Source organism: Mesocricetus auratus, unplaced genomic scaffold, assembly GCF_017639785.1.
Source record: "Mesocricetus auratus isolate SY011 unplaced genomic scaffold, BCM_Maur_2.0 Super-Scaffold_100019, whole genome shotgun sequence".
NCBI classification, from domain to species: Eukaryota; Metazoa; Chordata; class Mammalia; order Rodentia; family Cricetidae; genus Mesocricetus; species Mesocricetus auratus.
Genome location: NW_024429200.1, coordinates 17,714,195 through 17,730,563, shown reverse-complemented (window position 1 = coordinate 17,730,563; position 16,369 = coordinate 17,714,195). Strand labels below are relative to the sequence as shown.

General features: G+C 36.7%; 1 protein-coding gene across 18 annotated transcripts in view; it reads right to left on the bottom strand.

Annotated features, from left to right (window-relative positions):
* Cadps2 (calcium dependent secretion activator 2) overlaps positions 1-16,369 on the bottom strand; it is a 519,904-nt gene that overhangs the window by 144,908 nt on the left and 358,627 nt on the right. For 12 of the 18 annotated variants that reach the window (XM_040728765.1, XM_040728767.1, XM_040728757.1 and 9 more), the window contains exons 10-13: positions 13,755-13,863; positions 12,074-12,274; positions 7,462-7,470; positions 749-885 (exon numbers count right to left, since the gene is read on the bottom strand). In XM_040728765.1, the coding sequence (XP_040584699.1) occupies positions 749-885; positions 7,462-7,470; positions 12,074-12,274; positions 13,755-13,863 (456 nt within the window). The remainder of the gene's footprint in view (positions 1-748; positions 886-7,461; positions 7,471-12,073; positions 12,275-13,754; positions 13,864-16,369) is intronic. The other 6 variants (XM_040728764.1, XM_040728773.1, XM_040728760.1 and 3 more) reach the window with 1 other exon arrangement.

The following is a 16,369-nucleotide window of genomic DNA, read 5'->3' as shown; positions in this document are numbered from 1 at the left end:
ATCTGATTTCAAAGGGAATGTAACTTATTCTATGAAGTTATTAGGCTTGGTATCCATGAAAGTCAAGTAGTGGTGGCAAATGCCATTTCCAATAATAAATAGTTGTTAGGTGACAATTTTAATCCCTAGATCTATGCTATCAGGGAATATATTATAACATCAAAATTTTGCTATTCAACACATACCAGGTAGCAGTTAGCTATTTAAATCGTCTCTCTGTCTCTACCCCCCTGCTCTTTTGCCTCTCCCAATTCAAATTAACTTTGGAGGGCTATATGAAATTAAAGCTGTCCTGTTTTGTATATTCCATCATATTGTTAATTTTTCTGCTTCTTCGCCTGTCACTTACGTTTTCTTAGGAATCAAAGAGACAGGCACAAGACAGCAATATCTGATGAATAGGACATAAACATTAAAATGTCTGTGCAGGTATTGGTGAATCCTATGACAGAGGTTTTCCATCTTTATTTAAAGCAATCTTCTTTCCACACAGCGTTGTCTGGGGGAACTGATAAAGCAGTTCAGTATCTATGCCGGTCTATTCTCCTGTCTATTGAGTGGCACAGCAGTGATCTTCAAGTGTATAATTTTCAAATTGAGAAGCCATCGATTGGAATTCTTTATCCTAACCCCAACCACGGTGATCAAATGAGACGGGAATAAACTGTTGTTTTCCAGCAACTATTTCTCACTTCCAAAAATCTTTTATTCTAACGTATGGGTGACAGACAGACAGATTTGTACCCACCAAACAGGAATAGGAATCATTCAGTCTATGATCCAAAGTCTGTCTCTGGAGAATTCTGAAGAGGAAGGCATGGTCTAGCTTGCAAGGACTAGCAGAAATAAACTCATCCATTCCATGTTTCTGAAAACGGTCGGCATCTGTCAATTCAAAAGGTCATTTGCAGTACATTTAAGCTTCTGATTTAAAAGTCAACAATATAGCTTACAAGAAACACAAAGTTCAGGTCTCATGATAACAGAGAATCACCCATGACACAAAGGATATATCATATTAATATGAATTGCAAAGTCTGAAGCCCAAGGATGACATGAGGAAAATCCAAAAACCATTTAGAAAGAACACATTCAAAGAAAAACTTTTAGCTGCGTGTGTGTGTGTGTGTGTGTGTGTGTGTGTGTACACCATCATGAATATACTGAAATCAGAGAACAGGAGTTGGTTCTTCGGGTTCTGCTACTACATGGGTTTTAAGAGTCAAACTCAGGTCATCAGGCTTGGTTGCAGATAGTTTCATCTGCTGAGCCATTATAGGGCTCAAAGTCCAATTTTTATTCAAATTTACTCCTAATATCTATTCAAAGGACAATGTTATTTCCAATTTTAAGGGAAGTTGGGCTGAACATGGTAGTTTAGACCTATCATCACAGTACTTGGGAGGTAGAGGCTGGTAGCCAGCCCGTTCTGCATAGAGGATCCCAGGTCAGTCCTAGCTACATAGAAAGACACTGTCCAAAAAGAGAGGGTCAGGGAGAGAAAAGTTGATGCATTTTAGGAATATCCTTGCAAAGAGAAGTAACAAGAAAACAATCCAGGTCTATTCATAAAGGAAGCAGCACTGACGGCCAGAAGCCTGCTTTCCAAATGGCAAACTAGGGCAGAGATAAGCACACAGCTTCGGCTGGATCACTTCCAGTCTGCTTTTTTGTATGGAGCTTTTAATGGGACCAACTTCAGTGCAGAAATGGCATTGAATGCTCTCAGGCTTCAAGTTTAAGAGACGTGAAAAAGGGAGCATCGGGTCTGTGCAGATATGCAGACAATGCACCACATCCCAAATGGCACTTCAATCAAAGGTTCAAATTTATTGTTCTTTACAGATTGCATCTTTCAACGCCTGTGGACCCTGCGGGTTTATCAAAAGGCAAGCTTTTATGATTGCTTTCATTAATGGTATGTTTTGTCAAAGTCTTCAATGTGATTTACTAAATATAGACAGAAAAAACCCCACACTTCCCAGAAGGAGTGCTGGGGTGTTACTACATTAGCTCTGAGCAAGCAGTAACTGGAGTGGACTCTTCCACCACTGTAAACATGATGCCCATTGTTGCTTAAAATTCATACATAAATCCCTTTCTGGTCATCAGAAGGAAAGAGTCCTAAATGCAAGCTAAGTGTAGTTTCTAAAACCTATGTGGAACAATCCTAAAATTGCAAAGGAAAAGAGACAAAAGTTTATTGATTAAACCCAATTATAGAGTCAGGCTCATAATAAAACTCAATATTGATCTGTGGACATGATGCTAACATAATCAGTCACATTTAGATATTTAGCCCAGATCATATTGATCCATGTCAAGTTCAACTTTCAGCCATATTTGTGGATGGAAGAACTATATAATTCAAGCTGAAGGGTCTTGAGAATCACATTAAAAATGAAACACACAAAGATGAATGTACACCTCACGCCCACATAACTTGAGAAACTGAATGCAGCAACAAAGCAACGCAAGACAATGCACGGGTGATGTAAGGTACGCAACGGTCATTTCTGAATAAAATGCCATTTGTGCTCTTTCACATTTAATGACTGCCCAAATGATGAAATATGCCACACGAAAGTAGTACTAAACGGATGAACACTAGACTTTTTTCTTGGGCTGAGATATAAGGCAGTTCAGTTTCTCTTATATCCTGTCTAATGTCTCATAAAACCATACAAAATAGCGTCAACTGAGTAGGAGGCAGAGCAGCACGGAAGGCAAAACGCATGCATTCTTCAGTTGAAGGGATTGTCTATTTTAGCATCTTCATTTCCCTAAGTAAAGACTTGCTTAGTGTCACCTTTATGAGATGATTATTTTTTATAAAATAACTGCTGATTTTTATTCATTATTTCTTTCAGCAGAGGTCACATGAAGCAGTTAAAAATAACGACCATTAATGGTTTCTCTGTGGAGAAGAGGATATGTAATAGATTTCACAGGGAAAAAAAAACCTCTCCTATTTCTTACTTTATTATAAAGGCTTAAAGAATCATTTTAAAAAAGCAATAGGAAAATAGTCTTAAAATATACATTTCTGAAGACAAGTCTATAGTTAATTTTTTCAATTAAATAATTATTTTTGAACCGATGAAACAATATTTTGAGACACAGCTTCAAATAATTTTTATTAGTGTGACAAAGCACACATGGGTGAACAATTATTTTTTGGCAATTAGATTAATGATAACATTACATTCACAAATACTAAGTCACAAAAGAATATTCTCCTTCAACTTAGAAAATACAGGCAAACAAACTCACTAAAGGTTTAAGATTAAAAAAAAAAACAACTTAGAGCCGGGGAGCGGTGGGGCATGCCTTTACTCCCAGTACTCCATAGGCAGAGATCAGGTGAATCTCTGAGTTCTAGGCCAGCCTGGTCTACAGAGTGAGTTCCAGCACAACCAGGGCTACAAAGAGAAACTCGGTCTCAAAGAAAAGAAACCACAAACAAAAACAGAGGCTGGTGAGAAGGATTGCCTCAGTGAGTAAAGGCACTTGCTGACAAGCTTGTTGACTTCAGGTGGGTACCCAGGAGAGAATTGGCTGCTTCAAGTTGTTCTCTGAATGTCATAACCTTTGCTGTGGTACATGCTTGCTACCCAACAAATAAAAACTAATCAATATGATAATAATAATAATAAGACCCCAACAACAACCTGCAGTCCCTCAGGGCTAGAGTTTTGGAAACACCTTCTGGAAAGACCCAACATCTCTGCTCCTACTGTGTCAGACAAGCAAGTGCAAAATGCTATATGAAAAGACATGTCACCATTAGCTTCTACAGATTCAAGAAGAATTAAAAATAAACTCTAAGGATATTTGGACCTCCCTGCGTGACAGATATTTTTTATTTTTAGCTTTTTTTCCTAGTCAAATTCTATTTTTTAAAACTGAAGTTGGTTTAGTTGTCTGGCCTTGGATATGAGTGCTCACAGCACACTACAAAGTACAAGGGATGGCAGCAGCATAAAAGCAAAGGACTAAGATGGAGACACACGCTATTGAACACTCAGTATTTTTAACAGAAATTTCAGAAATGGAACAATATAATGCCACAGAATATATATAGGGAAAATATATAAAGTGAAGCAGGTCATGTGACACAATGAATGTTTGTGACAAGAGCAGCTACCATCTCCCTATTTAACAGAACTGTTTACTGCAATGAAGTCTTAGTTACAACTTTCATGAAACCCATAACCTACAAATCTGTTACTTTGTATCTTTTGTGTATCCCTACATTTCTTCATTCACGTTTTTGTCTCATAAAACTGAAACAAAAATCAGCGATAGTATTGTCTAATTTCTCATTTTTAGAAAAACATAATTTCACGTAGCTTTCCTTTGGCATAACTCATCTACATTTTACTCTTAAAATACACAGTTGAGGCACTTGAATCAGCTAGAAAATGTGTTTCCAACCACCTGGTATAGCCAAACCCTGTTGCTTAAAACTGGATTTTATCAGGTTAACTTCAATTAATGTTTACTGTAAGAAAAAATTATCCAATTAAAAAAATATCCATAGTACTAGTTAAATGCTCACTGCTATGATGCCAGCGGATTTCAGTTTAGTTTGTCTTCTGAAACAATGTAAGAGAATTATCAAAATAAGCCAGCAAGAAATGGTCTTAAATGATTCACTGTGATAGTGTTATAAATTGTGATGATTAACCTATGGACTAACTACAGATGTGGGACATGGTAATTGCAGGCGCTGGTGGAGTTTCTATGGTAACAGTTGGATATCTATGCTGTAACATCTTTAGGTTGTATTGTCACCAAGAGTGCTAACAGTGGATGGAATAAAATCCAAATTGAGCAATGCTGCTGTTTGCTAGAAATTCAAGAAATTATAGAGGTTTCATTCAAGTGGAACCTAAAAATTCAAATGTTTCATTAGGATAATAGATGTGTAGACTTAAGGGAAAAGATAGGAGGTCAATGGTTTCAATTTATACAGTTAATACTGACTTGAAAGTCACTAATGCAGCAAACACAGAAGGACCACCAAAGACCTGGCTGACCTCTCTGGGGTGAGGGAGGATATTATATATTGGGTGGGCACTGAACCCAGCTGGCTTTGGGTGCCTAAGGACCCACATCTCCAGAAGGGTATCGAAGTCAGAGTTCAGACTGTGCAATGGAGAAATTACATTCTGTTTGCACTGCACAGTAATGACCCTGCTGCTTCTGCCGCTCTTAGTGTGGTAAGGGATCCTGTACAAACAAGGGGAAGGGCATGAAGACAGAAGGGGGCAACTGAACTGGAAAATTTTAGGCAGAAACTGGAAGTTACTGAGGTATCTGGAACTAGGACTCAGTAACAAACGATCAAGAGAAGAGGGGGGAATGACTAGCTGAAACCATTTCTCCTCTGTGAAACATGGGGCCACCTAAGATTCGATGAAACTTTTGAAATATAAACTCACTTTCCTATGCTTGAAACTGCCATGTGCTTAAGGGGTTTGCCAACAGCTCCATGTAACTTACACAAACATGTCTATACATTTCTTGGAGATCATACCCTTAAACAGTTTAAAGTTTGCAGGAAGTTACAAAGTGGCTTGCAGTAGTTGGCACCGCCATGTTTTTGTATCACACACATGACCTTCAATAGGCTATATATGTAACAACAGGTGTATGTAACAATAATATACATATATAATAGTGTGTTTTAAATTGCTATGTAGTTAAGTCTGGCTAGTATGTACATATATAATGATTTTGCTTAAGGCTAGAGTAACAGTTAATATAAACATCATTTATAAGTTAATTCATATCTCAATTATTGATCAAATAATTTATTAGCTTCTTTTTGTTATGTTAGTTAAAATTGACATGGTACATGCCTTGTATTTTGTAGTAAATAGTATAAAATTATTTTCACACAATAAAAGTTTTAATTAATAATGGAGACTGAGAACTATAAGTCAGCAAAGTATACAATTATTGAACATTTACCAAAAACAGTATGTTCAGGGCAAAGTAAACTCATGCTTTACCTATAAAGTATGAAATTTAACATGGAAATGAGGAAAGTAAGATGTTGTTAACATAACAACATACAAGCAACATGGAAAGCAAGTTCATAAAATTAAATGTAAGCTCGGCTCCTTACAAACATATTTGGCAAAAATAAAATAGATGTCAGGTTTTCTGGACCATGTTTACAAAAAATCACCTTATTTGTGTATAAATAATATATGTGCAAGTGTGGTTATGCAATTGTGCTACTATGAGTCCAGAAGAGGGGGGTCAGGTTCCTTGGAGCTGGGGTTACAGGTGGTTGTGAGCTTCCTGACATGAGCACTAGGGTCTTCTACTAGAAGAGTGATTACTCCCATCTGCCAAGCCATCTCTCTAGCCCCAGGTTCACATTTAACAGTTATTATTGGAGGTTAACTACTTTGTAAGGTGGCACTAAGATCAAAAATATATTGTGCTATGTATGTAATTAAGAGAAAATGAAAAGCAAGGTGGTTTTGGATTGATAGAACAAACAAAGTGTAGTTTTTAAAACCCTGCTCACCTGTGCAAGGCAGCTCACTGCATTTGAAATGGGACATTAGCAGCACATGTCTCTCACTCTTCTTACTCTGTCTTAAGGATTTCTACACATGCTCAGACTTACAGAAAAAGATTTACCTACTGGAGAGATCTGTAAATATGTATTGTTGTTGATATCCTAAAAAGGTAAGGTGATCTACTAAGTTAAATTTTTAAGCATTAATTTGACTGTCCTTAAACATTCATTATGCTTAGTTTATTTTTCCAAAAAAAGCTTTTTAAAAAGGAAGTAAAAGGCCAGGCGTTGGTGGCACACGCCTTTAATTCCAGCACTCAAGAGGCAGAGGCAGGAGGATTTCTGTGAGTTCCAGGCCAGCCTGATCTACAGAGCGAGTTCCAGGACAGCCTCCAAAACAATACAGAGAAACCCTGTCTCGAAAAACCAAAAAAAAAAAAAAAAAAAAAAAAAACCAAAACCAAAAACAAAAAGGAAGTAAAAGTATATATAGGATAAATAAAATTGAGAACCTTAAAAGAAGAAAAATTACTGGTCCCTCAATTCAGCTTATCAATTATGATTGTTTTAGGTATAAGTATGCCTAGCTTTTCATATTACAAGTAAGTTCCTAACATTGTGGAAATGATACCACACATATAAACTAGAATGCTTCACTTCTATACGATCTGGCCAATTTTGGATGCTATTACAAGATTATCTTTATGTTCACATGAATAATAGATATTAGACTGCTTCCACTTTTGTTGTGGTTAAAAAAAATTAAAAAAATAAATGTGAGACCTAATGAAAATTTTCTGAGTTTGCCTAGGAAGTTGGAGGCTGACACTGTAAAAGAGATGGCAGCCTTCAAAGTTCTCATCAATTCACAATAATATTTAAGCAGAAAGAAAGAAAAAAATGAAAGAAAAGAAACTTACCTTTACCAACTACAGGTCAGCAAAGAAACGAGAAGAGAAATGACAGAAGATATTATCTACAGTTATATAACGGGTCATTTCAACTTCGTGATTTACTTTTGTTGATGACTATTAAAGTGTTCTAAGAGATGGTCAGGAAAAAAATGGAAAGGAACAACATGGCATCACAGGAGGCAGTGAGAGGCTGAGGGCAAACTGATGGAGTCAGATTCCTCATTCTGATAAGATGGAAACGTATGCATCTTCCTCCTTCCCTCAGAATTTTTATTTACTCATTGAAAACAGATTAAAAACAAGAGGTCTTCTCTCATTAAGAATACAACTAGCAGCTTGCCTACAGAAAAAAAAATCATCACTAGCAGTGACAGCATTCTGTTTTAAGTCAGAACAAGTACACTCAGTTCCATCCAGCCTGACTGGCACTGCCTTAACCATAAAAGTAACACCAGACAGGGAGAAAATGTTGTCAGAAAATGTCCTAGGGCAGCCTTTTCAACTCACCAAATGCCTACACGATTCCATGAACACTGATGGCCACTATCAACCCATATAACAACTGAGTCAAAATAGATGCAAAATTTAAAAGGCAAGTTATATAATTTCTAGATACAGGATAAGGATTTAAAATAGTTTTAGGTGAGGTGAAGATTTCTTATCCATGGCATTAATGATGCTGTAATGATTGACCTCAACTATCAACTTGAGTTCTGTAATCACCTGGGAGATGGGCCTCTGGGCTTGCAGGAATATTTTAATAGTTAACTGAGGTGAGAGGACCTGCCCACTGTAGGTGGTACTATTCCCTAGGGTGCTATCCTGGATGACAGAAGGAGCAGAAAGTAAGCCTGGCTCTCTTCCTGACTCTGTATGGCATGTGGCTGGCTGCTTCAAACTCTTGCTCTCTTAGCATTATTAAGTGTATTTTAAACTGTGAGCCAAAAGACTCTTTCTTCCTAAAGTTACATTTGTCTGGGTACACTAAGACAAGTATCTCTATTTAAGGAAATGAGAAACCATGCCTCTAATTGCAGCATTCTAGATGCTGAGGCAGTAAGATTGCAGACCATGAGTTGTATTATGCAACATTGTCTTAAAAACAAAAGCCAACTAACAGCAAGAAAGAAAATAGACTTCATCAAAAATTGAGATATATTTGTTTTTAAAAGAACTGTTAGGATTTATGGTAAAACAAGCCACAGATGAGAAATATTTGTCAAGTAACAATTTTGATAAATATATTACATCAGGAATATATAAAGATCTCTCAAAACTCAATAATAAGGAAGTAATTCAAACCAAATGTTTTAGAGGTCAACTAACAAATAAGATAAATGGACAGTAAATGACCACAAAAGAGTAGCATCTCCAGAAGCCATAGGTTATTAATAAAAGCCAGGGGTGGGTTAACTACAAGTTTTTGGCCAGAGAGTCTTCTGAGGTGCCCAAAAACAATGAGGACATTTACTGTGTCTGAAGGTTGCTTCATCACTAGAGTGGCAGACTCTATTACTGAGGACATCACATGCTTTGGTTGCAGAACATGTAGAAATCTAGCTGGAACTGGGATGGAAGCTTTCTTCCTGCTAGCAAGTTCCCATGATGCCCAAAGACACTATGCAGGATGCTTGGGAGTGGGCTGAGGGAGTGATTTCAATAAGAGTCTTATTCGGTTGCAGACTTTGTGTGCTCTGCTACTGACCACCGAGACACAAAAATTCCCTTTGCTGCAATAGTGGCAAGCCAGTAATGGGAGTAACCAACTGCTTTTTGATTGTCCTGGAGGCCCACTCCACAGGAGAGAATTCACCACTGATACTGCATGCCTTGACAAAACCCATGGCTTAGGACATCATAGGCCAGAGCAAAGAAGCTGTTATTATTTTCTTTAAAATGGACACAGCATACTTCTCAATAACTACGTTCATGTGCATGGGTTAGTGCCATCATTAGCTTTGGTCAAAGAAGCTCCCTTTTTCGGTGGACACCAGAGTAACTGCAGAGACTCGTAAGTGACAGAATGCAGAGCATAAGGGAGAGCTAAACATTTTTGCCTTAAGTAGAACAACTATTTTACTCCCTCTAAAGATCAGAGAATGCCATGGAAGAGGGACTAAAAGGCATCTAAGAGGGGAAGAGGAGAGAATAAGGATGAGAGCGAGATGGAATGCTGTGTTCAGAGGCACACAGGGCCCTGGTCTTCCTTGAGCATAGACAGTAATTACAGAAAGAGGGAGACGAGTTCTCTTCAGTTTGTAATCATCAGTAAGGAGCACATAGCTGCAAATAATCCCTTACTCAGGAACCTGTAAGAAACCCCCCAAACCCTCAATGCATCACACACAAAAATAAACAGGAAAATTCAAAACTTAAAAAACCATGAATATACAAAGGAGACTCGTTGGGAATAGGAAAGGCATCAGTCGAAGGGGGAGGGGAGCAAGAGAGGATACTGAGAGGTGAAAAAAATAAAAATACAGCATGTACATGTATGAAAATGTTTTAATACAGCTCACTATTATGCATAATTAATATATATTAATTAAAAAGAAAAGGTTATGCTAGTTCCAAAGTTAACAAAATGTCCATATATGGGCAACAACTCAGTAGAAAAAAAAAAGATACAATAGCAATTGAAGTGTGACATGTTTAGAAATTAGCCTAGCTAAGAATAAAGGTGTGGCCTACAGATAAGAGGTTAAAAAGGGCACAGGAGCGTTGAATAAATGAAGATTAATTTTATAGGTGTAGCTGAAACAAGTTAGTCTTAATCAGGCGGGAATTTGGATATATTCTAGGTCTTCTCTATGAGAGTGAACAGGAAAAAACAAAGTAGACATAACAGCAGGTACACAGAGGCAGGGGCACCTCAGTATTCACACAGTAAGAATGAGCCACGAGAACGAGATTAGGCTCACACATGAAACCAGGAATGAGAACTTCAAACAGAGCTGAGCAAGAAAACTAGTACTGCAATAAAGCTTGTGAGGCAGTTACTGCTCACATATCAAACAGGGATTTGCAGGAAGACAAAGCAGTTTCCCATTAAATACTGTGGAACTCTATTCCAAGAGATGAAGGACAGAGTCCAGTCTATGAATGTGGAAAGAACTCAATCTAACAGTATAGGTCATCCAGAGATGGCAAAATAACTCAGGGACAATGTCTGATTAGAGCAACAGAAACAGAGGGAGGAATGCATTCTGGTGCCCCCCCTCTCTCTGTCTGTCTCTCTGTCTCTCTGTCTCTGTCTGTCTCTCTGTCTCTCTCTCTCTCTCTCTCTGTGTCTGCAAGGCATGCCTATGTACTCTCATGTGCTGATGGACCTTGCATCTGATGGTTCAATATGATAGCCCATGGCATCGTTTCTAACCTAACATTTTCAGTAGAAAAGATGCAGTTGATGTGGCTAGGCTAATTGAAATGCCTAAAGGAGCCTCCAGAACATGCTCTCTGCACTCCACAGTGTTCTTAAAGGAGATTCAACACCTGACTCTGCACTGCTGTGGCAAAGGCCTGCTACAGTTTGAAACAAGGCATTCAAAGATGTCAAAGGAGTTGAAATGAAGACACAGGTCTCACCTTTAATTGTGTGGCCTCTTTAGAGCCTTTAAAGATGCTCAGATGTAATAATATATTTAAGAGTGTCTAAGAAGAAGAGGGCAATTATTTGATGCATGAAAAGGAAAAGAAGAAAATAATGCATGTCAAGATGTTACTATCCCGGAGAAGAATCTTGACAATATAAAGCCACAACTTGAGCTTTAAGACAGAGCCAGACTGATTTATCCAGAAACAAGGGAAGTTTTGAAAAGAGTTGTAACCAGATAAAGCATTTGGTCCAGTGATCATTATTGAAAGTGTGTTTGAAACTGCTCCAAACACCATTACAGAGCATACAATCAATCACTACTGAATTAACATGAAAGACACACCGGGTTTTAATGTTTTAAATCAACATACAAACACTGATTTAAAAGTGACATTAGTAATTTGAAGATAAGAAACAGCGTTTTTACTTCCCCCCTTTACTATACATGCCTCTTGTCACTCTACAACACAGAAGGGACTAGCCCAATTATCCTTGCATGTCACCAAAAACAAATGCCCAGTGTGATTCTTCCACAATCATCAAATTTAATTTCACAATAGTTTCTTCCTTCTAATAAGAAACCTAGGCTAAAGACAGAAAAATCAAATCAAATTTCTTTTTGAAATGTCTGAAGAATATTTAAAAATGTTTTTGAGATTGTAACTACAACATTTCTCCCTTCCCTTACCTCAATCTAAAACCTCCCAGGTCTACTTCAGATTTATGGCCTCTTTATTATTGTTATTGTTATTATTATTATTTAACTAATAGCAATGACATGCACACATGTATAAATACATATACAGATACATTCCTAAATATAAGCTGTTCAGTTCATCAACACACAGGTATCACTTCAGATTTATGTGAAAAATTAGATAACTAATTCTATGACTAAGAGGAACTACTTTTATTTAATTAGTTAATTAATAATACAAGCCATAACACTGAACAAATTTCCCTCAGTTCTGTATTTTATTAAGGTTATTACGTGATAATCAAATTAATTTTCACAAAACTTACAAAGCTGAGCATCCGCGTGGAGAGTTCCTCCTTTAGGATTTAGCTTCTGGCTTTGAACTACAGGAATTGGCTTATAAGACTGGCCTGTGGCCCTGTACATGGCTTGTACCCATAATATTCTGTCCTGTTCATCATCACTGGCAAATATGACAGTATCTCCTTCTTTAACAGCATTAAAAAATACCTGGCCACCCTGAAGGCCTGTGAAAGAAGAAAGACACCATTAAAATTTACACGATTGGCCGATTTTAGTCTTTATTTACCCAGATTCATTCATATAAGCTCGGCGCTTTAAGTGATCTTATTTGAGGATCATGTCCCCAATCCACAATTTAAAGGAACACAGCAAAAACATTTCCACATATAGTTCAGGGAGATACTCAGCTCTCGACAAGAGAGCCTTAGGTAGTACAACAAACATATCCCATAGTAACGCAGAGTGAAATCTGGTATTTTGTTCCAGAAAGGGAAATTTTTTTTATCCTTTTATTTTATTTAAATTAGAAACAATCTTATTTTAAGGAAATTCTTTGTGTTGGCATATTTATCATTCTACATGTAAGTGAAATATGAGTTCAGGGGAAACAAAAACACAAGGCAAAAGTGATATTTTAGTTTCGATGGTAGTTTAGTCTTTGGACAAGTGGCATTTGTATTTGTAAATGAACAATTAGAGAATATGGCCACCAATCTCTACCTCATCTCTGTATAATAATTTAAAAATGTATCTAAATCTTACTATCTGTTTCTTAACATTGCTGGTTAATTTCACTACCATCCACATATCATTTATTCACTCATTTTCAAGCACTATATGTTCAGTCCTAAAGCCATCATAATTTGAGGACCCCACACACCTGGAATGCTTGATCTTAGAATACTTGGAGTTTGAACTTGAGCTCATTACAAGTAATGAGTTATCTGAAGGGTGAGACCCCAGTCTTAACACCAATTTCACATATACTTATACCTAGAACATGAAGGTAATCTTTTTATAATATTCTTATTGTCCATGGATTTTAACTGTAACTTGTCAAATAAGGTCAGATATAGAATTTTCTAGCTGTGGCATCATATGAACATTAAAAAATATTTCAGATTTTGAATTTCAGATTTATCATTAGGCGATGTATAAGCTAATATACACGGAGGGAGAGAAATATAAGAAGGTTTTTGTGGAGAAAATTATAATATAATATATGTGTTGGGGTGGTGGTACTTACTTTTAACTGGAAAAGCAGAAGGATATTGCAAATTTGAAGCCAGCCTGATCTACATAGTGAGTTTCAGGCTAGCCAGGGCTATATAAACTCTGTCTCAAAATTTGTCTATCTAACCATTTATCATCTATCTAGCTATCTACCTACCTATCATTTATTTGCCATTTCATTACCTATTTTTTTTGTAATTTTGCTTCCCAGTGAAGTTTCTGCATGTATTGCTATATCTCATTCAATTTTTCTATCAGCAAAATTTAAGTATTTTATTATTATATAGGAATAATAGAGAATCATATGATAGTAAAAGGCATAATTTTAATCTTAAAGTTCTTGTCTAGCTGCATGACCTTCAAATAAGTCTTCTATTCATCAAGGGACGTTTTAAATGGAGAACAGACACAGATGATTACAAAGTTGCAGACATCCATACTTGACTGGAAAAGTGGTTCACTTAGCTTTACCTGGGTGGGGGTCTGTGTAATCCACAGTGTATCCTTCAAGTTGCATTAGTTCCTGTGGTTCGGATTTTTTTTCTCTATAACTGCACATAGCAAAGGTATACTGGCTAACCTGCTCAGGAAAAACAGAGGGAGAGAGAAAAAATTGTTTGCAGTTAAAAAAAGGAAAATAATAATTTAACTTTTAGTTTTTCTTTACCTAGACTTTTCTCCAAGCAAAAACATGTAATTTGCATGCAAATTATTGTTTTAGCATTTCTCAAAACCCAGCTCTGAGACTACAGTGTGTTTCAAGGATAGCTGGTGAGAATGGCGACCTAGCATTTCTGTCAAGTATATTTAATTTGGAGATGAAAAACAAACCAACCAACCAAACACAATACTGCTTGACAATCATTCTTTCTGTATATTTACAAACCTGTACGTAACTTTCCTTTTGTTCCATAACTAGGCATGAACAATGAACAGAGCTCCAGTTTCTCACAGTTATATAGGAGCTATCCATCATACCTGTATTAGTAAACACTCAACTATTATTTTGTTTTTGTTTCAACTTAAGCTGGTCTTGATTACAGCAAACCAATTGCTTTGATGCTAATCCACTACCATCTCCAGACTTCATCCTTATCTGTATTTCCACCTCATTTGGGTGTTATTAGTATGTTAGCATTTAGTAACAGGATACTTCACTGTTAAAATATATAATGTTATACATTAAATATTAATTTATATTTTATTAATATTACATTTCTGAAATATTAATATACTTTATTAGTTTTCTCACTGTTCACTGCTTCTTGAATTTAATTTCATCATTTTGAATTTGGTTTCTTCCTTTATTAGAAGATTTTGTGTTCATACTCATAAGTGACAGTCTGCTTGCTTCTATAGAGTATGTACTTGGGCAATCCTGTAAGCATTTTGAAGGTAATATCCCATTGTTAAAGGGCTATGTGGTCATGCTGAAAAGCTAGGTGAAAGTTCAATTGTGCTTTCCTCATACGGTCAGCAGGAAAAGATTCTTGCTGTCAAGCCCAACACGATTTGAATTTGATCCCTGGGACCCACAAGGTGGCAGAGAACTGACTCCAGGAGGCTGTCCCTTTACTTCCACACAGACTCAGCGGCACCCACACACATACAAATGCAAACAAATAATGTAATGAAAAGGTTGTCTTTCTCTAGACTTACTATAGTTTCACTGTGAAATCTTTTGGAGTGACATGCAGATCCTAGGTAGGACGCTGTGTGTTTTCTCTTGGATAATTTCTGGCAATACTAATTTTAGAATCCTATCTATCATTATTTCAAACATTATGTTCTATTTATGTCCCTTTCAATTTTATAAAACAGTATTGTGGAACTTACATTCTTTCCTACATATCCTTGTACCAACTTTACATTTTTTTCTAATCTGTCTATTTTGGGTTGTACTTAATTTCTTTAGAGTTCTATAGACAGTTGCATTTGTGATCTTTATTGTATTTTATTTTAATGTTTATTATAGATTTCTCCATACGGGGGTATGTAAGATTCTCATTTCTGTATTTTTAAGCTATTTGCGTTCCACCTTTGGAAAATGCCTGATTTAAATCTCCTATGTGGTTTTCATGGTGGAATGTTCTGTTCTTATGTTGTAGGTTCTTTTATTAAATTCGCAAGCCTGTTTAGAAATTAACATAGCTTTAACACAACTGTTCTATAGTTTATGTATGGGATAGTTTTATGGCTAAAGTCCCTAAGGATAAAATCAGTTTAGTTTCATAATGTTAGATCATAAGCTATTATTTGATATAACTTTCTCTGTGTCTATTCTCTGAAACCTAAGTGAAGAACTTCTGCCTCCATGTTCTTTAATTCCAGATGTTTCAGGTTATCACCAGGCCAGCTCTCTCTCTCTCTCTCTCTCTCTCTCTCTCTCTCTCTCTCTCTCTCTCTCTCTCTCTCTCTCTCTCTCTCTCTCTCTCTCTCTCAGTGTGTGTGTGTGTGTGTGTGCGTGCGTGTGTGTGTGTGTCTGTGCATGCGTGTGTGTGTGTATGTGTGTATGTGTGTGTGTGTGTGTATGGTATGTGTACATGATTGCATGTGCTGGTCAATGCCAGAAGACCAGGAGCCTTCCTTGGAGCTGGAGTTGTATGCGGTTGTAAGCCACCCAACTTGGGTGCTGGGAGCTGAAACTTAGGCCCACTGTAGTGCAATAGGAGCTTTTAAAACTAGACTTGAGCCATCTCTTCATAGCATCTACATTCCCTAACTTTGATATTTTACTTATATTTAATGAAACAAAGATATTGAATAAAAGCTAATAGAAATTTTGGAGGCTAATTTTTGTACACATTTAGACACCAAGCACAAACTCAAGTTTATAAGGCTGGGGGCAGATTATTTTCTTGGTCCATCATTTCTTAGGAATTTTTTTCTAATTTACTTGAGATCTATACTTTAAATTCCTTTTTTGGACATATCTCAATTATGACTTCCTCTGATTGGACAGTAAATGTCAAGCATACCAGCTTAATCCCACGCTCCAGCTGCCACTGCAGTCACAGTCCTAATTCACACAGAAGCTTAAACATTTTGCTTTTCATCTTTGATCCTTCTTCTGGTAATTCAGCTTA